The sequence below is a fragment of the Chionomys nivalis genome, chromosome 25, assembly GCF_950005125.1.
Source record: "Chionomys nivalis chromosome 25, mChiNiv1.1, whole genome shotgun sequence".
Taxonomy (NCBI): Eukaryota; Metazoa; Chordata; class Mammalia; order Rodentia; family Cricetidae; genus Chionomys; species Chionomys nivalis.
The window spans coordinates 13,401,477-13,426,470 of record NC_080110.1 but is presented as its reverse complement, the minus strand read 5'-3'; the positions used below and the strand labels follow the sequence as shown (position 1 = coordinate 13,426,470).

The 24,994-nt window shown below is 43.5% G+C and overlaps 1 protein-coding gene across 1 annotated transcript in view; it reads right to left on the bottom strand.

The window, feature by feature from the left end:
- Positions 1-4,559: 4,559 nt before the first annotated feature.
- The window catches only part of Poc1b (POC1 centriolar protein B), an 82,812-nt gene continuing 62,377 nt past the window's right edge, over positions 4,560-24,994 (bottom strand). Inside the window, exons 11-12 of the mRNA XM_057757708.1 lie at positions 7,503-7,718; positions 4,560-5,931 (exon numbers count right to left, since the gene is read on the bottom strand). Of these exons, the coding sequence (XP_057613691.1) occupies positions 5,827-5,931; positions 7,503-7,718 (321 nt within the window). The 3' untranslated portion in view covers positions 4,560-5,826. The remainder of the gene's footprint in view (positions 5,932-7,502; positions 7,719-24,994) is intronic.

The window sequence follows — 24,994 nt, the reverse complement described above, 5'->3', positions numbered from 1 at the left end:
CCCCAGCATGAACAGAGAGCTGAGTGGGTAGTGAGTTACTGGGGGTAGGGGGAGGACCATGCAAACTCCCCAAAGACCACATGTTCCTTCTCTGGGCCACAGCCTAAATAGTCTGTGGAAGTGGTCCTGACTCTCCCTGGGGAGGGGTCAGCACTTGGCGGGTTTTCCTGGAGGTAGAGACCAGACCAAGGCGACTCTCAGGGGGAGGGGACTTCCCAGCCGTGTATTAGAGTGCCTGGTTATGGAATGCATTTTATTTTGTAAAAATCTCAAATCAGGATCTAATTTTTGTAACAGGGCTCACTATGCAGCCCCGGCTGGCCTCTAGCTCAGAATCTGCCTGCTTCTGCCTTTTGAGTGCTGGGATTAAAGGCATGGGCCACCGCACAGGCTAGGGTGTCTGTGTTTCATAGGAATATGTTTGAGATTTGACACCAAGGAAAATACAAATGATCTACCTTTATAATATAGAGTCATCCGTGCACCTCCCTCCCCCACCCCCATCCCCGAATTGACCTCTGCCTCTTGGCAAAGCCACTGACCTATTTTCCTAGTAAGCTCGGGCTGCAATTGTTACCTGGCTGAGTCAGAGCGGGAGGGTAACCCGGCAATCACACTATGTTCCTAGAGTTCAACGCTCACCGTACGTTCAACAACCCTTTGGTGTGTGAAATCTAAAACCTGTACCTGGTTAACACACTATAAGCCACTTGGGAAAATAATCACTTCAAAGTCTACTGGAGAGACATTTAGTTTTTGTTTTATTATTACATTTGCTTGTGGACTAACTATAGCTATTTGTTCAAAACCTCCAAACACTTGAATCCCCCTTTCCTCAGGGTGGGTAGAGTTACTTCTATCTAGGGACAGATGGCTTATCTTCCAGCCCCCCTTGTGTGTGTCAAATTGCTCCCACCCAGGGGGAAAAATGTGAGGTAAGCATCGAGGCTGGCTTATCTTCACAGAAAAAGCGAGGAGCAAACACTATTTGTTTTGCAAATAGCCAAAGGGCCAGGAAGGAGAGTTCCAGGCAAATCTGCCCCTTACTGACACTTGAGTCACATTCCAGCTCCCTCCTGACTTCCGGGGTTTGCCAATCTTTCAGTGAGGATAATCCAGACATTAATATTCGCACACCGAGTTCCTCTGGAGCTACTCAATGGCCAGCATTTGGCCGGCACCCTAAGGTTTTCTTTGTATGAAATCCTAATTTCTTGTATGTATGCATTCTTTTACTGTTGAATTTTTTAAAAAATGAAACATTAATATAGCATTAGTTGTCACACTTTCATTACCCACCTTTTAAATATTAGTCTGTGTCCCTTTCAGTGGCAATGGACATCATCTTACTGGCAAATGGAGCCGAGGGGATGATGGGTAAATAGCAATAACAGCTAACGATTACTAAACACTTTCTCGGTGGCAGCTACTCGGCAGATCATTTCACAAACAAGGCACATGACTATTTTCACCTGTCAGAAGTAGAGACGCTAAGATGTGTGGGTCTTTCCCACCCTGCAGGCACAACAGTAGAGAATGGCGTGGGCTGAGTCTGGTTTCATAGACAGCAGTTGAATACAGAGAGCTATGGAACAAACAGCAGGGCTTGCTGATGCTCTCTCATCTCAAATAGATATACATTAAAACAATTGTTTCTATGTGCATCGGTGCTTTGCCTGCAATGAGGGTGTTGGGTACCCAGGAACTGAAGTTACAGTCAGTTATGAGCTGCTATGGAGGTGCTGGGAGTTGAACCTGGAACCTCTGGAAGAGTCGCTAGTGCTTTTAACTGGCTGAGCCATCTCTCCAGCCCCCACCTTTAAAAATTGTTAACAGAGGCCATTTGTTCCTGTTCACTCTACTTTTAACTGCTTTTGGCCCCAAGAGAAGACCCGCATTTTGAAGATCCCTGAAATGAAAATACTCCTTTAGCTGGGAGGTGGTGGCGCATGCCTTTAATCCCAGCACTCAGGAGGCAGAGGCAGGTGGATTTCAGCGAGTTTGAGGCCAGCCTGATCTACAAGAGCTAGTTCCAGGACAGCCTCCAAAGATACAGAGAAACCCTGTCTCGAAAAACCAAAAAAAGGGGGGGGGAGTTAATTTAAGATATAAGAGTAAGCCAGGAATACACTTAAGCCATTGGCCAGACAGTATTGCAAATATGAAGTCCAGGCTGGTCTCAAACCTGCAATGTTCCTGTCTCAACCTCTCAGGTGCTGGGATTCCTAGCATGTAGCACGTAAACAATTTTCTTCTATACAGTTTGAGATGAGAATTAAAAAGTAGAATTCTTAAAATTAAAAATTTAAATTTGGAAGTGAGATGCAAACTTAATCTTTTGACAGGTTGAGATACAGAAGTGAGAGGCCATTAGACCATACTGCCTCAGTCCAGTCCAAGGGCCTCAGTAAACGAGGGAGCACACACTCATACTCCAGCAGTTTAGCCAATCAGAAACCATCTGGTTTTTCAAGACAGGGTTTCTCTGTAGTTTTTGGAACCTGTCCTGGAACTAGCTCTTTTTTTTTTTTTTTGGTTTTTCGAGACAGGGTTTCTCTGTGGTTTTTGGAACCTGTCCTGGAACTAGCTCTTGTAGACCAGGCTGGCCTCGAACTCACAGAGATCTGCCTGCCTCTGCCTCCCACGTGCTGGGATTAAAGGCCATCACTGCCCAGCCAGAAACCACCTTTTAGCGGTGATAATACCTTGCAAATGTTTTCCCTTGTGCTGCCTGGTGAAACTCAAATGTTTTGTCATTTGGCGAGGCCCTATTCTTGAGTTACTAGTTTACCCAAACAGTTAATAGCAAGGGATGGGAGTATGGGGAGTATGTGTAATAAATACTGGAGATGTGGAGGCAGGAGAATCAGGACTTCAGAGTCAGCCTGGGCTACATGTGACCCTGTCATAAAACAAAACAAAACCTCTGCAAAGACAGGGTCTCATCTGTGGAACCCTGGCTAACCTGGAACTTGCTATGTAGACCGAGCTTGACTCAAACTCAAAATATCTACTGGCCTCTGCCTCCCAAGGACTGATATGAAAGGTATTAACCACCACGTGCCTGAAAAAAAAAATACAACCTCTAGATAGACATCACCAAATGTCACCCCCAATCACCATATCCCTAGGAATTCCTTGCCTCGTTAACACCATCTTATTAAAGTGTACACCTTTCCTTCCATTGGAGTCATTCTAGCTCCATTGCCTCTCAGACCCTGTTCATCCCTTCAGCAAGTCTTTTGAGAGGACACAGAACACTCAATGGCTTCCCACCGCCTCCCACCTCCTGAATAAGCCAAGCCACCGCCATCTCTTGCCTAGGTCACTTCAGGGGACCCACCGCTGGTCTCCCTCCCGTTGCCCCTTCTCACCCTTGCACTGTGGGCTAGAGTGGTTCTGAAAAAGAGTGGGCACAAGTCTCATGCAGGCATGAGCGGTAACCAGGCTGAGGCAGGAGGCCAGCTGACAGAGACTGTCTAAAAAGCAATGGCAACAGAGCAGGGTCCCATCTTACAAACAGTAGGTTCCAATCTTGATTGCACTTTGTCTGCCCGACCCCAACCCTATTAGTTCCTCCCTCTGGGTCACCTTCATCAACCCATCAACCCTCCCTCTGGCGGCAGGGCCTCTGGCCTCCCTTGATTGGAATTGTCTGCCTTGAGGGAGTTCTCCAAACTTTGAGCTAGGGCATTCTCTGGGACACTTACTGTTATCTGACTTGCCTAGCTCTCCTGCCTGACCTGTCTTCCAGGCAGGAAGAATTCCTGCCGTTCCCTGATAGAACTCTGGAACGGAGAACAAAGCCCAGATTGTAGTGAGCCTGTGACTGGCAAGCATTTTGTGAGGTATGAAAACCTCACACCTCGAGGGTTTCTTCCTCCTCTGTCCATGCAATGGCTCCTGGGCAGACCACCCGACCACCCGACCACCCGATAACCCGACAACCCACCGCAAGAACCTAAATCTTAGGTGAGAGATCTTGAGTCCTTGGGATATCAAAGCAAACAAAGCAAAACAAAACCCAAACTTCGCACTTTGTTTGACACCTTCGCTTTCTCCTTAAACAAACAAACAAAAACTGTTCAACCAAGCCTGGGAGCACTCTAAGGAGAGTGTGCTGCGGGCTGCTGAAGGCCAAGGAGATTCCTCGAGAGTAAAGACAAAAGGGTGGGGGTCATAAAATGACACCCGGAGGAAAGACTTCAGGGTATTTTTGTACTTATCATACCTTTCATCAAGGTCTGTAATGATGGGCAAATTAAGCGGCCATCCCAGGTGGTCAGAAGCCGCAGAAGCTGGATCCCTAAATAGGGGCCTCGGGCCATGAATACCCAGACCACCTCAGCTTGTTAGCAACCCAGGCCTCAGGGCCCCTTGTGGGGCTCCTGAGTCACCAGCTCTAGAGATAAGGCTGGGGACGGGGCTGCTGGGAGCTCTCCAGGAGACTGCCACTCAGAGGAGTGCAGTCTAGAGGAGGGCAGTGATAACATTTCTAGGTTATCAACATTAAAAAAAATCATTATTTTTTTTAAAAGAGAACTGTCTTTATTGTTTGAAGCATAAAAAAGAGTAAACAAAAGTTGGTATTACATTTCATTTTTTATGTAGTCTTCTCAATGAAGGTATAAAAGTCCAGGGCCTCTTAGTTTTGTGAGCTTGTAAAAATGTCTAGACAGTCACACTCACAGGACAGAAAAGGCATTTACAACACGCAGCGACAGAAGATAAGCCCAGGTACACAGCTGGAACTAGTGGAGAGAATTCTCAGTTCCCACCCTGCCAGGCCTTCATTTTCTCTTCATTTGCAGGCCGTAGAGAGCCTTTGGCCCCCTCAGAGGCATGTGGCCTTTGTTCTCCAGGCCCAAAGCTGCCTTGGATTCACCTCTTTTCGACTTTGATTTCCATTTGAAGATAAATATGCTTCACTTGTGACCAAGGTCGTTTGGAATGCCTGCCTCCCTTTCATTTCAAATCACAATTCATTAAGATAAAATAGAAGATGCAGATTTTTTTCTAAATAAAAATATGCCGATTCAGCCACCGGCATCGCCCTAAGTGATAACACACGTGATTCATTTGTATCTACATGAGTATACATTTTCATCGTTCTGGCTTTTGGGCACACTGAAATCATACAAACATAATCTCTGTGAACTCTGAACACAGAGCTCAGTACAACGCAGTGTGTTTGCTCAGGCCGCACTTGTAACTCAGGCCGTGTGGGTTCTAGATGCCGGCAAACAAGGAGAACTCTCGTTCTGCTGCTGTTGCTAATTAAGCCTATTCTCGCTGTGGAAAATTCTCCGGGAGCCTCTTTCCAGGGCATTGATAATAAGGGGGTAGTTTTTCTGACCTGAACGAAACATGAGGTAGTATTTTCTGAGATGCTACCTGGAAGGAAGTGAATTATTTCGCATCAAGGGTGTGTTCATCTAAGAAATACATGAATTACCTTCAGGGACTGCCTGAACATGGTCAATTGAAATGATTTAACAATGGAATCTAGAGGTCTGGTTACTTTCCCGGTGGGAATTTGCACTTTGGATAAAAACTGACATTTCAAATAATATGGGGAGGGGGGATTTAAATGCTTATAATTTCATTACTGCAATTATAACTGGGAGGAGCTTAAATTGATCCTTGACACTGATTTATGTGTTTAAGTTAGTTCTTAAAAAATGACTTCAACCTTTTGTTCTGTTGCTCGCCCTCCAAAGAAGCTGTGGTAATGAGTGCATGGTGGGGGTGGACTGCCTTGGCTACACCTGCCTGAGCATCTGAATAGGTCTTCCTTTATTGGCTTGTGCTCACACACTTTCTCAGTCAAGTTCTCTGCTGGATGACATTGAAAAGCTTTTGCTGATTCTCAAGGCAGCCCGTCAGCTTATCTTCTGTCAAAGTTAGTCGCTGCTCCAGAATTGAAACAGTCTGAGGGGGGAAAAAAACATTGAGAAGGCATTGGTGTTGGGCAACCTGGTGTTTAGAGCGATGGGCTTAACTCTACAGCAGCCGGTCTTTGGACTTGAATATCAATCACCTGCTCCCAAACTGACTAAAAAATGGGCTTCCAACTTAGTGTGCTATTGTGCCCACCTGCAGAGCAAAGCATTCTCAAGTATTGAAGAAGTTAAAACAAAACCAACCAACCAACCAACAAATCCCCCCAAACCAACCCAAACAACTAAGGAGGACCCGACAGACAGGTGACCGTTAGGGAAAAAAAGTGTCCACTGTCCACTGAAACTGAATGTGGTGCCCGAGAGATCAGCAGATTTTAAAGGAAAAAACATTTGGTAAACACAAGGAAGGGTCACCTGCGGCACAAGATTTCAAAGGGAAAATGGGTGTGCTTCATGGGACTTTTAGTGAGCAAATGTGACTTCAGAGTCTCACAGGGCTCTTTCTCACAGTATGTCAGAATTCCACACCCACAGACACGCTGCCTAACTTCAAAGGCCTGGAGAGGGAATGTGTAGGTCCTTAGTCACTGGTTCTAAACACTGGCAGGACCACTGAGTCTTCTTCAGTGCCTGATGGTTTACCTGAGACAGATAAGGGAAACAGCGTCCTGTGGACATTGCATGATTTCTAGCGGCTCAATGGTAGATGCACGGCCAGTGTTGAGAACTGAGGTGATTTCTAGGCAGGAGGTGTTTGAGACTGAAATATTTATTCTGGGCAAGAAACTGTTGCTGCTCTCTCTCTCATGCATTTACCCCTTGCTCTGTGTAACGCGAGAGGCAGTGTGTGCACTGTGCACAGCAAAGATTACATGCACACACAAGGAGAACAAAAGATGTCTCCAAAGGACACCATCAGCAGTCTGGGGAAACCATTGTTTCCTTTTCAACACAAGACTTCCCTTATGTTAGGTCTATACCTCTTGAGAGCTGGAAGATTTTTTAGAACAGTATTTAAGGTCCATCGCACTTCTATGTTGTGCTAAATGGCCTCGAGAGACTGGCTAAGATTCTAAAATGGGCACACAAGCCATCGGGAAGAAACTCTGGAGAGAGACATTGCACACTCGGCAGGCAGAGGATTGTCAGTGAAAAACCAGAAACTTCGGCAGTATTTTGTACTACAAAGGAGTGTTTACTTACAATAAATTTTTCTATGCTATTAAATATTTCTTTATACGTGACCAATATAAATATTATACAAATTCAAAGGATAAAATATTACTGCTTAAACCCAAATAACATTCATAGCAGAGTACCACTGATATTTGCACTGATGCCACAGGATGCCACAGAGAGCACAGGGTCTGTACACACACGGGGGGGGGGGGGGACAGAGGGAGAGAGGGACAGAGGGAGAGAGGGGTGTTTCTGTGATACTTTATAAGCTTGCTCAGACTAGCTTAGCTCGGAGTGTCTAGCTAACGACTACTTGAGTTTACCTTGCCAGTCAAAACTCCCCCTGCACCGTTAGCCTCACCTGCTGCTACCCCCGGGCCTGCTCTAGATATCCTACCCCGAGGCAGAAGGTCAACCTACCTGTGTCAAGACGTTGAGCTGTTCCATGATGTGCTCTAGAGCGTCAGTCACAGCGAGCGGCACGCTTCTTTGGCTCTCCAAGGGGAGGTCACTTAAGTCTTCTGCTTTCTTTTTCACAGTGGTTGCTGAGCGCTCTGGTATTAAGGAAGGGTTCAGGAAATACCCACAAATGTCTTCACCCTTCTCTGGTACAGCTCGGCTAGCAGAATCTGTTGTCTTTAATGCCATGGAAAAGGCAGGAGCAATTAGAGTTTCCAAACTTAAATAGTACCCACACACAAATGCATAAATAAATATATATCTAACACTTCCAGGTTACAGCGAATCATTTATCTTCTTTACATAACGAAGTACAGAAATAACAATTACAATGAAGAAACAAAGCTAACAGTAAGCAGAGAAAATTTACAATGTTTCTTCATCCTCTGTGAAAGACTTCTTATATGTCTGCCTGGTGAGGAGATTTAGCATTTAAAAAGATTGCTGAATGAAGTTTATTTTCAATTTCAAATAAACACCTGCCTCCATTAAGATGACTGTGAGTCTCCAGGAAAGGAAAGTAACAAGCGCTGGTGAAGATGAACAAAATTGAAGTCGCCCCGTTTCACTGCTTAAAGCAGGAAATGCTGAAGCCGCTATGGGAAGTTTGGCAATTCCTCAAAAAATTGATCACAGAATTGCCATGCGATTCAGCAATACCACTCCTTAGTATACAGCCAAAGGAACCGAGAGCCGATGCGAAGGGCCAATATGGAAGTACCAATATCCTTGGCAGCCCGTCTCACAATAGCTTAAAAAAGAACCTGACCTATTAGCAGAAAAATGTGCAGACAAAACGTGGTATAAATCGCGAATGACATTGTATTTGGCTACAAAATGGAATTCTGATAATGCCAACATGGGAAAAATCTTGAAAACACTATGCGGCCTGAAGTAGATGTGCGATGGTCCACTTTCACGTCTTATTTCAAAGAGGGGAGTCAGGGATGAAAGTTACTAGCATCTGGGAGGAAGGGTAATGAAACGTTGCTTACTGGGTAAAACAGTTTCTATTTGGAATGCCAAAGGTTGTGGAAATAAACAGTGGTAAGAGAACATTGTGAGTTTTCTGGTAAACCAGCTAGTAGATTGCACGCTTAAAAGTGATTTTAAAAAGTATCTTATTTGTTACATATATTTCACTACAAATCAAATCCTCCAGTTAGTCCGGTGGTGGTGGCACACGTCTTTAATCCCAGCACTTGCCAGGCAGTCATGTGGATCTCTGTTCCAGGCCAGCCTGGTCTACAGAAAGAGTTCCAGCATAGCCAGGGCAACAGAGAGAAGCCCTGTCTCTAAAAACAACAACAACAAAAAATCCCAAACAAACAAAAAAATCAAAACAAAACCAAAAACAAAAAGAAAAAAAAATCCTCCAATTCAGTAACAGCAAACTGCTAGAATATAAATTTAAGAATAATTCCACTTAGAATAGCATTAAAAATTAAACTATTTAGGAATAAATTTTACAAACTAAGTGTCACACTTGTACACTGGGAACGGTATGGCACCATTAAGTGGAACTAAATCTCCAATCAAATGGAAAGACACCTCCTATCCTATGCTCACAGATCTGAGAACCAACACTGTTAAGACAGCAAATGCCCGTAATCCTAGCACCTGGAAGGTTGAGGCAGGAGGATGAGGAGTTCCACTATAGCCTAGACTATCTTATATATCGAGACTCTGTCATAAAAAAGATGACAGTGACCCCCCCCAACACTGACAAAGGCACCCAGAGCAATCTTATCAAACTTCCAGTCACTTTCTTTTACAGAAAGCTTAAGCTGGCCCTAAAATTTCACAATGAAGTGCAAAGAACCACACAGCTAAAATAACATGAGAGAAAAAACAGACAGCATGCTCCAAACTGCAAAAGTTACCAGCAAGTTCCAGGACCTAATACGGCGTGAAACTGAGTCTGTGTCTCAGTGCTAAGGTCCATGTCTGGTGTGTGTCTCGCACTATGCTTAATCCCTAGCCCCCTCAAAAGGCTTATAGACCAACATGACAGATTTGACAGGTCAGAAATAAACCCATATATTAACATATGGTCAACTGATTTCAGACAACTGCCAAGAAAATTTACTTTGGGAAAAAAAAACATTATCTTTTTAACAAAAGATGCTGGGAAAACTAGATACACTTAACAAAATAAATTTGTATCTTGACTTCACACCATATTAACAATATTAACCCAACAAAGGTCAGAGATTTAAATAGAAGAACTAAGACTATAAAACTTTTAGAAGGAAATAGGACGAAACTTGGACCTCGATGGACCCAGGAGTGTCCAACCTGTTACACTCACACATGGCAATTGTACTTGGCCATATTCATTGCTATTGAATAATTTCATAAGTCAGATGAAGCTTAATTTCATAAGTCAGATGAAGCTTTGAAGCCTTGGGTTACTTTAAAGAAGCTAGACACCAAAAGCTATTATGTTGTAATACTATTTCTATAAAACAGTCAAAATGGGAGAATAAAATCAGGGGTTGCCAGGGGAATAAGATGACAGTGGCAACGTGCATAGTAGTGACAAAAATGGTCTTTTTTTTTTTTTTTTTTTTTGGTTTTTTTCGAGACAGGGTTTCTCTGTGGCTTTGGTTCCTGTCCTGGAACTAGCTCTGTAGACCAGGCTGACCTCGAACTCACAGAGATCCGCCTGCCTCTGCCTCCCGAGTGCTGGGATTAAAGGCGTGCGCCACCATCGCCCGGCGACAAAAATGGTCTTAAAGTCCCTCAGCAGTGACAAAATCCCCTAAAATTAGTCATAGTAGGGGCTCAAGAGACAGCTCAGCAGTTAAGAGCTGACTGAGAGGGCCCAGAGTTCAATTCCTAGCACCCACGTGGTGGCTCACAACCACTGGTAACGCCTGTCGCTGTGGAGACTGCATGCAGGCGGTGCACATTCTTGCAGAATGCCCACACACAGAAAAATACATTAGTCATAGTAGTATAAACTATTTTACTAACTTTGTTAAATACTAGTGACGTGCACATGTCCAAAGAGTCAATTTTATAGCGTATAAATTTCCTGATTAAAGTTATTATGAAAATACAACCCAAATAAAATACATGCCTCAGAGTTTTTGCTTGTTTATTTTTCTACTCTTAAATTCTTGGTTGTTGCTAGGGGCCGGGGGCTCCTGGCAGAGGTTTCTCCAGGTGTTTCTGTTGGCAAGGTGACGTGTGGCGCCCACTGCAAGCTTCCCACATGTGAGCTTATTTCAGTTTCTCAGTGGCCCCACGGGTAGACTCTCCTGGCTTCCACAGCCTCCCCTGGTGTTCTAGCAAGGCTGAGTTCCTTCACTTTCAAAGGATGCTCTTGGTTTTCAGAAAAGGAAACAGACACTGAGCAGCTCAACAGCCTGCCCAAGGCCATACATGTAGGAACAAACCAAAGTTAAGTCGAAAAATGCTGAAGCTCTCCACATGCAAAACTTTGGGGCAAGGCCACTGCTCTCCATGGTACTCTTGACCATTATTTTTAGGAAGGTGTAACATTCACATTTCCTTTTCATATAAATACAACAATTCACTGTTTGTCAAAAAATAACGAAAGTAAATTTAAAAAAATCCACTATTACTATCCACTAAGGTGAGGCCGAGGGCTCTGTGTACATTAAGGTCCCAACTTAATTACTATAGCAGTTCAATCAATGAACTAAAACAGGGGTAAATGACTTAGGAACATAGGAAGTCAAAGCAATAAAGGAACTCTAATAGAGTCTTAATAGTAACTTTCTTGTTTGGAGAAAGAAAACAGACAGATTACCATCACAGAACATATGGGCATGATAAGAAATGGAAGCATACAGGCCGGAAGGAAAAAAGAGCCAATCCTCACGGCAAACATCAGCCAACTGATGTCTGCTGTTCCATCAAAGGAACTAGAACATACAACATATTAGCTGATTTGCCCCTACCAACCAATCCTGTCTTTGCTTCCTGTGGGCAGAGGAGAAAAATGAGATGCACACATCATAAATTAAGAATAAATTCCTTTATCATAAAATTGGAGAGAAACCACGTTTAAGATGCTGTCTTCCCAAACATCCCTGCTAATGTCTGGTGTAATGTGAAGCACCTGCCAGTACCAAACATACACAGGACAGGATGCTCGCTCTTGAGGACTCTGTTGTTGCAGGACAACTAGAGACACAGCTGGAGCTAAGAAAGCAGAAAACATAGGAGACGGGTCCTTAGGTCTGAGAAAAACAGCGACAGCAGTAGAAGGCTCACAGGAGGCCGGCACCCTGCAGCTCCTCTAAAGCTGACATGCCAACAGTGGGGACAGAGATGCCTTCGCTACCCAGCAAACCAGACCTTTCTGCAGTGGACACGGGGCTGCAGCAAGGGAGCGTGTCTCACACGGTACTTCCTTGGTGAAGTCTACAACTCTCCAGGGAAGCCCTTTACCGAAGACACCAGGGCAGCCTCCACTCTAAGTTCTCCTTTGGTGACATCTCTCATCACTGTAAAAACCAGCTAGGGAACCACCGCACCCTAGGCAAGGCCAGAGCATACTGGAGGAGCACAAGATCCTTTCTTAGCTTAAAAAGTCCCATTTTCGGTGGTGCACACCTTTAATTCCGTGAGTTTGAGGGCAGCCTAGTCTATAGAGTGAGTTTCAGGACAGCTAGAGATACACAGAGAAACCCTGCCTTGAAAAACCAAAATAGAGTAAAAGAATAAAGCTGCTTGAGATAAACAATTTTGAAAGTCACATTCTATAGACAAGTGTCCAGTTCTCTAAATGTCATGGCTCACTTTTACGGATAACGTATTACCATTTACAATAGAAGATAAAAATTTAAAAATATTCAATTTATATTTTATTTACATGTATGTGTGTTTTCTTGTGCAGAAGCCTATGGAGGCCAGAAGATGACTTTGGATCCCTCAGAACTGGAACTGTAAATGGTGGTGAATCTGGGCCCTCTGCATGAGCAGGAAGCATTTCTAACTCAGCCATCTCTCTAGCCCCAAAATACATATTCATTTTAACTGACTTAAGTGGGCATCAGGAGTCCACCTCATCAGTGTTCGCCTTACACTCTGTAGTGGGAACTCTCATTTGAACCCAGATTTTGTTGTTACGGCAGTTCTGACCCGCCAGCTTGTTCTGGGATTACCTGTCTGTGTTCTAAGTGATGGAACTGCAGGTGTGGGCCATCACACCCACCTAGCATGCATGTGGGTTCTGGGGATCCAAACTCTCTTCTCCTGGCTTCCACAGCAAATGTTTTAACTAGAGAGTCATCTCCCCTGCCTTGATGGGAACTATTAAGCATAAGGAAATCAGGGATAACAGGCTGGTACGGGTGCGCCAATTCATTAAAATGGGCAAGTAGGCATTAGCCGACTTCCCCTGGGGCTCTGAGGAAGCAATCTGAAGTGAGCCCAGCCAACCCGCTATCTAGTCAAGCAAATTCAGACGCTTTGGGCAGGGAAACAATGAATCCAGACGGAGTTTTTGTGGGTGAGCACAACAGCAGGACAAAGGGTCAAGAGCGTGGATGCAAAGGGACCAAACATTATAAGCTGTCCAAAGACAGAGACAGACACATAGGGGACCAGCAACGAAAAGGCAGGGAGCCTGGTGGCCAGAAGTGGGAGTCACCCATGCAGAGCTTGCCATCAGGACAAAGAGCTCAGCCTGCCACCCAGATCCTCTGAGAGCACTGACGGCGAAGGCAGGATGACTGTCCTTTAAAGGTGAGTGACTATTGTTCCCTGGTTAATTCTTTTCCTAAGATCAAAGCCATGCTGACAAGAGAGGACGGAAAGCAAGAGAAAGAGCAATCCTACTGATGAATCTGTCACAGGCCTACCACAGAAAATTCGAACTAAAATTTTCACGATTTATGTTTTATATCTATACAGTATACTATATAACTTTATAAAAATGACCCATCTGACCAAGTCTGATCAATTTCAGTGTATTTCTAGGATGAAAATTAAAAAAAAATGTTATGTGAATTTTCCCCTCCAAAACTAAGTTTACTAAGGTTAGAAAGTATTGTGCCCCCCCTACCCCAAACAAATCATCTAGCCAAAGCTGTAAGGGATTGTCTTGAGATGAGAAGCTCCATCCACTGTGGGGGACAGCATTCCCTAGGCTGGGAGTCCTAGGCTGAATGGGAAGGAGGAAGTGAGTTGATCCGTGTCCAGTGTTTACTGCTTCGGAGCTCTCTCTTCTTAATCAGCACTCAACTACAGAGGTTGTTGATACGTGCTCTCAATAGTCCACGCCACGTGACCAGCACCCGTACACACCTTCCACCATGACTGCTCTATCAGGATAGATTGTACTCTCACAGTCAAAGTCAAAACAAACTCCTGTTTCCTTAAGTTGCTTTTGCTAGGCATTTTGTTGCAAACACAAAACAAGTTAACTAATAAAATAGACCAACAAAATCAACCAATCAGCCTGCCAGCCAGCCAGCCAAATAAACACATATACAAAAACAGAAAAACACAAAACACATAAAGTTTTACAGAGGATTTGAAAAGCACATCCCTTACGGAGCTATCAGCTGGGATATCTGAACAGCTTCGGTCCTCCGGACACAGCTGAGGACACAAAGTCGGCATTACCAGTGTTTCTCATTATTTTCATTTCTATGGAAACTGATCTACTTTGAAGGCATGAATGGGTAGCATAAAGTACAAATGAGATTTGTATAAAGATGCCCCTGTACTTTCACTTATCACTGTATGATTAAGAAAACGCAGGCTCTATTACCAGGTCCTTAATGGAAGATCTGTTTTCTACCGCCCTGCCCTGGAAACCCGCACTGCAGCAGACAACCATTAATTAATGATGTAAGCACCGACTACAACATCTGGGGATCAGGAAAGAGGCGGCGAGTGAAACAGAATCAGTGCTCTCTCTCTTCTGAACTAATTGTGAACTTCAAGAGCCGCAGATATAGGCTTTCTCAATGTTCTGGGCAAACGCGGCACCAATGTTTCCTGCCAATTCAATGGGGCAGATGCATGCTTTCTCAATATTCCGGGCAGATGCGACACCAATTAAGCTTCCTGCCAGAAAAACATGGTAGTGGTGGTAGGGCAGGGGTTGGAGGCAGAGGCTTGGAAAGTCATAGCTGGCTCAGTTTCATTTTATCACGTTAGACCGTCTACAGCGACAAATACGACTCTGTCACTGTCTGTCTTACATTTTTATTGATGTGACAAAATGACCAAGGCAACTTACAGAAGGGTGTTTGGGGGGCTTACAGCTCCAGAGGGTCAAGGGTTCATTACTGTCATGGCAGGAAGCATCACAGCAGGCAGGCGGGCAAGGTGTGGAAGTAGCAGCTGAGAACGCACAGCTCAAACTACAAACGGGATCCACAAGCAAAGGCAGAGGGCACACCACGAATGGCATGAATCTTTGGAAATCTCAACGCCTGTCCCCACTGACACGCCTCCTCCAACAAAGCCACACCTCCTGATTCTTCCCAAACAGTTCTACCAACTGGGGACCAAGTTTCAAACACATGAGCCTGTGGGGGCCATTCTCCTTATCACTGCCTGCCCAACAGTATCCTAGTGACTATGGGAAGCCCATAGTGGTTCCCTTCTGATAACTGTTAACCAACAACAAATGCTAGGCTAGGCATTCCTGTAAAGGTCTCCTGTGTGCAGCAGATATCTCTACAGCGGAACAGCCATCGGTTACAGCAAGTGCTGTTGAACATGTTAGTATCAGCTGGCTCTTCCAGTCTTGCATCTAAAAGACAATTATTCCACAGATAAAATCCTGCCTAATATGGACGGGAAACCTTGTCATAGCTATAATATCACTATGAATTTCCTGGGTTACTGGTCAGTTGAGCATATTTAATGTATATGTCAGTAAATTCTATAAACCTGTCAATTTAATCTTTTATCAAGTTTTAAAAAATTTTTGTGTTTTTTGAAATGAAAATATAATTACATCATTTTTCCTATTCTGTTTGTTTCTTCCCTCTAACTTTCCCCATGTACTTGCCTTCCCCTTACTCTCAAATTCATACTTCTATGTCTATGTCTTTAATTTTTGTTAAACACACACACCTAAATATATAAATAAAACTTGCTCAGGCTGTATAAAGTTACTTGAATGTGTATGATTTCAGGGCTGACTACTTGGTGTTGGGACAGCCAAATGGGGGGCTCCTTGCAGAGCAGACTATTTTCTTAGTTACCTACAAGTCTTTATCTAGGAATGAGGTCCTGTCTGCTTTCCCCTTCCATGTGTGGGAAGTCCTTCTGTCTATGTGTTGCTTTCATTGGTTAATGAATAAATCTGTTTTGGCCAGTGGCTTGGCAGAATAGAGCTAGGTGGGAAAGCTAAACTGAATACTGGGAAAAAGAAGGCGGAGTCAGGGAGAAGCCATGTAGCCCTGCCGGAGACAGACACTGATGGAACTTTACCCTGTAAGCCACAGTCACATGGCAATACACAGATTAATAGAAATGGGTTAATTCGCCAGGCGGTGGTGGCACACGCCTTTAATTCCAGCACTCAGGAGGCAGAGGCAGGCGGATCTCTGTGAGTTTGAGTCTAGCCTGGTCTACAAGAGCTAGTTCCAGGACAGGCTCCAAAGCTACAGAGAAACCCTGTCTCGAAAAACCAAAAGAAAAAGGGGGGGGGGGGTTAATTTAAGATATAAGAGTAAGCCAGGAATACACTTAAGCCATTGGCCAAACAGTATTGCAAATAGTATAGTTTCTATGTGATTATCTCATGGTCTGGGTAGCTGGGAACAAACATGCAGTCTCTGCCAACACGTGTCTACTGGTGCCGACCTGTGCAGATCACGTTTAGGCAGCCACATTGGTGAGACTTCATGGATGTAGTTTCTCTAGCATTTTCAGAAGGGGAAATCTCACAGCAAATATTCTGTTCCTCTGGCTCTTACAATCTTTCTGCCCCCTCTTCTGTTACGATCCCTCAGCCTTAAGGCAGAAGTTGTGTTGTGGATTTATCAGCTAGGTCTTGGCATCACATGGTCGGTCCCTTGTTCTCGGCCTTTTGATTGGCTGTGGTTTTCTATAATGGTCTCTGTTGCAAAGAGATGTTTTATTGCTGAGCGACTTTGCCAAGTTTTTAATTGGTTTATCTATCTTTTCCAATATAAATTTAAGAGCTCTCTATATTCTGGATACCTGTCCTCTGTTCTGTGTCTAATGCACTCTTACACTGGTTTGTTTTCATTTTTATCCTCTGAGTGTTTGTTTTCAGGGTGTTTATCTGTTTGGTTTTGTTTTTAAGATTTTTTTTTTTCCCTGAGGAACAAACTTGCCTCAAATTTGTGATCCTCCTGTTATGATTATCATGAGCCTGTGTTATGATTCCAGGCATGGGCATCATGCCTGGTACCAAGTTTTTGTTTTTAATGTACCCAATTTTATCAAACATTTCCTTTATTATTTGTCCATGCTTTTCTTTTAAGGAAATCCTTGCTACCCTGAATATATAAACCTACTTTTCTCATTTCTTTTAGAGCTTTTAAGTCAGTATGGCTTTTCATATTAAATAAGTCTTTAACCTATCTGGTCCTGGTAGTTTTTGTGGTTAAAAGTCAGGACATATTTTCCTTTTGACTTTTCAGACTGTCCAGGGATGAGTCCACCTTCATAGAAGTGTGAAGTCCGCTCTTTCATGTGGCAGCTGTCCACACCGGATGCTTCTGTGCTCTTAGTACAGGCTCTTCTTTTCTTGCGACACCACCACACCGACAGCCTACAAGTCTTCCAAGCTTACTCTGGCAGTTTGGGCTCTTTAGTTTTGCCTATCCACTTTAAAATTCACTTTTGAAGTTCCTTCAAAAATGTTACTGGTCCAATTATTAGAATTGCTTTATAGTTACAAATTTACTTGGAAGGAATTGGCAGTCACATTGCATTGAACCACCCTATCTATAAACATAATTACTCCTTAAAACAGTAATTAGTGTAAAATTTAATGTTATCCAGACATAGTAGCTGTTGTAGAATAATCTTTTTGTACTTTGTAAAGGTGTGTCTTTACCAAGGTGCCTTCTGATTGGTTTAATAAAGAGCTGAATAGCCAATAGCTAGGCAGGACGAAGTTAGGCCTTCTTGTCTTTGCAGTTGTTGGTCTCTCTCTCTCTCTGTCTCTCTCTTTCTTTCTCTCTCTCTCTCTCTCTGTTCCTTTTGTTATGGTTTAGTTCTTAAAGCTTTGACTTGAGTACCAGTGGCTTCTGAGACACCATCTCTGATGAACTTTTCTGTTCTCCGCTGTCTGTGGAATATTCCTTTACATTGTGTGATTACATGTCACTGTAATTGGTTTAATAAAGAAGCTGACTGTCCGAGAGTTGGACAGGTAGAGGTTATGTGGGACTGGCAGACAGAAAGAGAGGTGAGGAAGAGGGGGAGCCTCAGGAGTCATGAGGAGATGCAGAGGAGGCAGGAGATGAACTTGTCATACTGGAAAAAGTTACTGAGCCACGTGGCAGAGTGTAGATAAGAAATATGGGTTAATTTAGAGTGTAAAAGTTAGCTAGTAACAAGCCTATTGGCTGAGCACTTATAATTAATAATAAGTCTCTGTGTAGTTATTTGGGAACTGGCTGGCAGGACAGAAAAGTCTGCTTACAATTGTAATTTCTCAGGGTTGACGCCTGTGCACCCCTGCCCACTCACCTCACACCCGTGCACGTCATTATTCTAACGACTCCCAGAAACTCAGCATCCTTCACTCGCACTACTAGCCTTCCTTTGTACATTTCCCCGGCTTGGTTTACAGTGGTGCTCGCCAGCTGAGCTCATTCTTTTCACGCCTCCCCATCAACTCTCTTCATACTTGCTTTTCTCTGTATGATGTCACCAAAACACCGCTTCGGACGGCTACCAGGAATGTCTGCGGAGTTGGACAGAGACTCCTTCCCTGGCTTTTCAGATGTGTGGACTGACAACATTCTTTTGGAATGTTCTTCCCTGCTAGGCTGCCACGATACTGGTTCCTGGTTTCTATACTTCTCTCTGGTCTTTTCCTGCCTCCCTGACAGGTTTATCCACTTTCATCAAGTTGTTTTACTAAAACATCTCAAGGCCCACAATCAACTTCAAGTGTTAAAGCACTGCATGTGTTTTAGTTAACGCAGTACTCACGCATGTTTTGAGGGCACAAGCACTGCCACACTTGTACACAACTCGTATCAGATCAGGGTAGCTGTGTATTTGTCACCTTGGGGATCTATCATGTGTGGTACTGAACCCTTTTTACTCTGTGTTCTCAGGAAATCTTCTCTAAGCTTGTTGCTCCATTACCACACAGATGCAGAACACTTACACACTCTGATTTCTATACTACCCTTTTCTTTAGGTTGTGTGTAATCTTGTATACTTGCTATGTATTAATATACTGAATGATTCAGACACATCAAACTTAAGGTGTCCAAATGAAAACTTGGAAAATCCCTTGCTTCCCTGAATCAGTTTATCATTTTACACACTGGAAATCTAGAAATGATTCTTGGCAACCACTCTCCTCTCTTCCAATCCATTCCAAACCTTATCCACTGTGTCTTATATCTCTCAAATGAATCCCATTCTCTTGATTGTCACTAAACTGAGTTATTCTAGTTATCTTCATTTTTGTCTGGATTACTGACTTATGCTCCTAACTGGCTTTAATACAGCCATTCAGCTACCAGGAAGATCATTTCCCCGTTGGAAAGGACGAGATGCATGTTTGGTCCCCACAGTCCTCTCCACTGTAACCAGCGCTTCTGGGACTCTAATGTGCACAAGTCTTGGGGGCTCTCATTAAAAGGTGTGATCTGATTTGGTTAAATCTGGGGTGAGGCCCGAGACTGCGTCTTTGCTAAGATCCCACACGATGCTCAGACCAACTCTCCAGCAGTCAATGTGGAGGAACAAGACTTTAGCCCTCAGCTCTGGTGCCTCTCACGAGAACTGTGTCTGCTCTCACCTCACAAACGTTAGTGGTCCAGCTGGCTCTCCAGAGTCATTTTCCTGTTGGCTCATGAGCTATTCCATGCTCTTTCGCTCACCGCTGTAACCCGGTCCCCAACCCCCCTGACCTGGTGTCTGGCTCATTTGTCTCTTGTGAGATGAACACCATCCACTGGATCAGTCCCTGATGTAGGCTGAGTCACCTTCCTTCACGATGCTGACACCACAGGCTCATTGCCTTGAAGTGCACAACCACAGGAATCCCACTCATCTCTGGTTAACAGTCACGGTATTTTCTACCCCAGGAGAAATGTACGCATTTGGGTTTACAGGGCAAAGGCCAGAGGCCTATTTGATTTGTGAGTATTGACATTTGATTTGCTATATATTGACTTTTCTCCTCTCACAGGCTGGTTGGCATTAGTCCACCAGCACTCCAGATTCTACTGGGCCGGGCACAGGAGAGGCAGAAAAACAAGCAAACAAAAAAGAAACAAAACAACAACAAAACAAATGCCAGTGAGTTCAAGGCCAGCCTGCCTGTTTTACCGCAGCAAGTACCAGGCAGTCAAATCTACACAATGAGACTCTGCCTCAAATAACAACAAACATCTATACAAATAAACAAAAAAGACCCGATTTAAATAAAAACTGTTGCTTAAATTCTTACAAAATTCATTTCCGCTTATATTTAAAAAGAGGAGTAACTAAAAGGCTGAAAAAAAAATGATGTGATAACAGCTGCACAGAAAGGCCAGAGCTTTTGCATAGCCTGAGTTGCAGTAGCAGGATAGGATACCAGAGCTTAGTGTACCGAACACACAACAGGAAGAGGCAGTGTCCCCGTTGCCAAGAGAACCCTGCTTTGCCTGCAAAGAGGCGGTAATGCAAAAGCTAAAACCAAACAAGCAAATTCACAAACGTGTGCGCGGTTTGGATGTAAAGCCCACAACTGTCATTTCCTTTGACTAATAACCGAGTAAGAATAATTGTCACATTTAATATCAGAGAGGACGGCTCTTGGCACTGAATTAAATATATCAATGCATCCCAGCACTCGGGAGGCAGAGGCAGGCGGATCTCTGTGAGTTCGAGACCAGCCTGGTCTACAAGAGCTAGTTCCAGGACAGGCTCGAAAGCCACAGAGAAACCCTATCTCGAAAAACCAAAAAAAAAAAAAAAAAAAAAAAAAAAATATCAATGCATTATCTGAGAAAACACTGCTGGTCTCTAAACTGGAAGTTTTAAATACATTGTAGTGGGTTGTGGTTTACTTTTAAATGAAAATTAAAAGGAATTCTTACAGTCTAACAATTCGGGAAACTTGTCAACATGTTCAATTAAAAGTACATTTGAACTGGAACTGGAGGGAGCATTGGCTGCTCTTCCAGAAGACCCAGGTTCAGTTCCCCACACCCACATGGTGGCTCATCACCAAACATAATTCTAGTTCCAGAGGATCTGATGCCCTCTTCTGGCTGCCACAGGTACCACATACAACATACAGACAGACGAAACATCCATGCACATTAAAAAAAAAAAATCTTAAAAAAATTTTAGACAAAATCTTATACGTTTGAACTTATGCAATTATTATTATTATGATGATGATGATGATGATGATGACAGGGTTTCTCTGTAGCCCTGGCTGTCCTGGAGCTCACGCTGTAGACCAGGCTGGCCTCGAACTCACAGATTCGTTTGCTTCTGTTTCTTGAGTACTGGGATTAAGGGCTTGCATGACCACTGCCCAGAAAATTTATGTCATTTAATTGTGTTTCAGTGAGCTTGTTTTTCTCTGCATGGGATGTTCCTAACACATTAAATGCCCAAGTGTTAAGACAGAACAGCAGATGTAAATGCTAGAAAAGTAAAGAAGAAAATAAAATCTCTAATACTGTTAATAGGGACCAGCAAGATGGTTCAGTAAGGCGTTAGCTGCCAGGTCTCATGAGCTGAGTTTGATTCCCAGATCCATTTGGTTGGGGGACAGAACCTATAGACTACTCCAAACTGTCCTCTGGCCTCCATGCATGGACACAGTGGATTGTGTTCACTCCAACACACACACACACACACACACACACACACACAAATGTAAAAAATTAACATAGCATTAACATCAGTATGCAATGAACTGTACAAACATATATAGTTTTTTTCTTAGAAGCACAAATCTGGAAGACTCTATTTTTTAGACAAATTCTTCTTTGGCTGATATTCCAAGGCACGTAAGTGTCTTCGTTTTATCTTAAGGATGAATTCGCAGCTCTGCTAAAATAAGGAGTGATTTTAATTATGCGTGACCTCGAAACTTTATAAATGATTATCCCCCATTGCAGATTTCCAATTTAGAGCATCCTTTCGTCAACATTAGCAAATGCCTGATGTTAGATGACATTTAATAATCAGAGTTACTCATCACGCCTCCCTTTTCACTAAGCTAAGTGGAGAAGCATACTCTGTGAAACAACGCGAGCAAGGAAGCTAAAACTAGGACTCTAAGTGACAAGGCAGGCAGCCGAGGTCTTAACCGTCTGGGGAGTTAGGGATTCAGAGCAGAGACGCAGTCCAGCCCAGGCCTTGCTTGCCTTCCACGCCTCCTAGCTGTGTAACTCTGGGCAAACTGCCTCGCCCCTAAGGCTGCTTTGTGTAATGAGAGAATCTGTGCGGATGCGTAAGTGAGGGGGTAATGCTAAGTAGTACACGGTGGCTATTTTTACGGGGACCACAGGAATGTGACGAGGATACTCCTGAATCTGATGCAGGAAGGCTATTAGATACTCATCTATAATACTACATTCCTAGATGAGTGACATAAGCTATTCGAGTTGGCAATTACTCTCAAATTATTTTATAAGCCAAATGCTAGGCCAAGTAGTGCTCGGCGCGGTGTTTTCTGGGAACCAGCAGGATAATCCTCAAGTTTCCATGGTAGGTAAAGAGCCGGAAAGGACATTTTAAAGGTACAACAATTAAGGCATTGGAGAAGATCAATCGGGAAAACTAGACAGAACAGAAGGCCATTAAAGAAAAAAAACATGTTTAGTGAATGTAATTCAAATAAGCAAAGAAACAGTGTGGATTGAGTACATGTTTTAAGTTATCAATCTGCATCTGATAACTAAATTACTATATTTAAAATTTTTAAATTTGGTATTAAAAATAAAACTTAAAATGAAAAAACAAAAAAATAGCTAAAGATATATAAATCCTTTCAGGGATTTCTGAAGAGAATCGAAACAAAACATAAAGACAAAATGATCATTTCCCAAATGTCAACACAGCTCTGACAGTCAAGACAAGTGACAGATGAGGACAGCATGTTTGTGGTTTCCAGCAAAAGGGCAATCGCTGGAATTAAGTGACCTAGAGATAAATTTTTAAATGAACAAAACAATAGAAAAGTGAGAAAATTATACAAAAAGGCAGGCTAAGAAGCACAGATGAGCAGCAAGTCAAAGCTACACAAATCTCTAAACGTGAAATTAACTTGGCAATACTTCCTGTTTATCGTAATAATCAGAAATAAACACCCAGCAAGAAAGGTGGCTCAGCAGGTGAAGGCACTTGCCGCCCAGCCTGACGACCTGAGTGTATGTGAGCCCAGAAGGCACAGTGTGGAAAAGCACTCTCTCCCACTATAGCCATAGATTCGTATACACACACGTTCTGCCCTCCCATCAACGTGAGGAAGTCTGCTGGGACACTGTGGCTCCTAGGAATGTCAGAAGCGACACCCACAGAGTCTCACCGACATGACTTCCCAAGCAAGAGTTGAACAAGGGCAACGCCAATGGACACGTCAAAGTGGACAGGAAGAGTTCACCAGGCCTCAAGCGCACAGGAAGGACCACTGGCAGCTGAGGATGCTGAGACCGGAAAGAGCACACCAGCTAGGCGTGCGGCACCAGAAGGTCATCCCTTCAAACACAAACAAGTAACACTATATAGACTGAGAGGTAATATTTAGGAATACATATGTACATAATTTATGCATGTGATAACAATTAGTAAAAGAAGAGGGGTATACAGGAGGGCTTGGAGGGAGGATGTGGGTGCTGGGAAAGAACTCTGGTTTTCTCTTAACTGCTGAGCCATCTCGCCAGCCTCCAGAAAATCTAATATTACTACTGAGAGTAAGCATTTGTACAAATATTTTAGAATGAAGTCAATGCTCTAAAGCTCTTTTTAAAAGTTCCTATCCTCGAAACCAGATCCATCTTTGGAACTGTCTGTGAGGCAGACTGGCCCTTCAGCAAACTGCAGTAGCCCATGATAGCAGATTCTCCTTAGGCTTTGCAGAGAGAAACCGTGAGATGGGGAACCCAGGCCAGTGAGGTGGAGACGTGCTCTTCCTGTCAGTGTCCTCCTACTCCCAGTTCTTAGTGATCCTGGGCATTTTAGAGCCAGCTGGTCACTGCTACTGGAGGTCTGTATACCCCCAGTCTGTCCCCTAGCTCCTGAGCCTGGAAGACGAGGCCTCTTCTCCAGGCTTCTGGATTCTAACAACCTTACCCTCTTCCTGGGAGACTCTACATCAGTGGGCGCACAGTGTCTGCTTCTGGTAGGGACAGCACTGATCTGTTCTCTGGAGGCACACACGTGTCTTCTGCTATTTTTTAACTGTCATTTATTCCTTTTAAACCATTTCTTTATAGAATACAAAAGCTGCTGCTTGTAGAAGCATATGCCACACAGTGACTAAAATCACATAGTCGAAAGTCAAGTAGAAAAAAAAAAAAACAAAGGCTCATTATTTGCTTGCTAACTAGATGGACTTGGGGCAAATTCCACCAATGAGATTAGAGTATGGGAGGCATGGAGAAAGAATTTTGACTGGATCAACACACCCTTCCCTGTTACAAAATTAAAGTCATTTTTTAAAAACAAACTCTTTTCATATGATGTCTGGAGGATTTTCACTTGAGACATCGAAAAATATAATTCTGTTCCTTATACTTTATTTTGAAACAGTTTCAAATTAGGGAACTGTTGCTATAAAAACAATAACAGAGGACAATGAGGGCAGGAATAACAATGTAGATTTTTAATTTTGTTACAACTGTCATGTAGCTCTATATCAACACTGGTGAGTTTTCCCCCTAAATCTCCTGACAGTTGGTGGCACTGTGCCCTTTACCCACACTCTGACAATGCTGTGTTCTAAAGAGTAGACCATTCTCTATCATAACCATGGCACTACTATGAAAACCCGTCAACATTGTACTCTCATCGAAAACTCGGTCGGCATTGAATCTTTGTCAGTGTTCTCCCCCTTGGGGGTGAGGTCGAACCCAGTCCTCAAGGCAGGCAGGCCACTGTCAGTCAGATGCCATAGCAGTGTTCCATAGATTTTTCTACCCTACCAGGACCACAGAGAGAACCGCATCACATTGCATTTAGTTGTGATTAGACACAGAACCAGCACATAACAGCCCATCTGCTGACATACTATCCCTCCACCTAGCGAGTATCTTTTAAAGGATATCTATTTTACGTTCTTT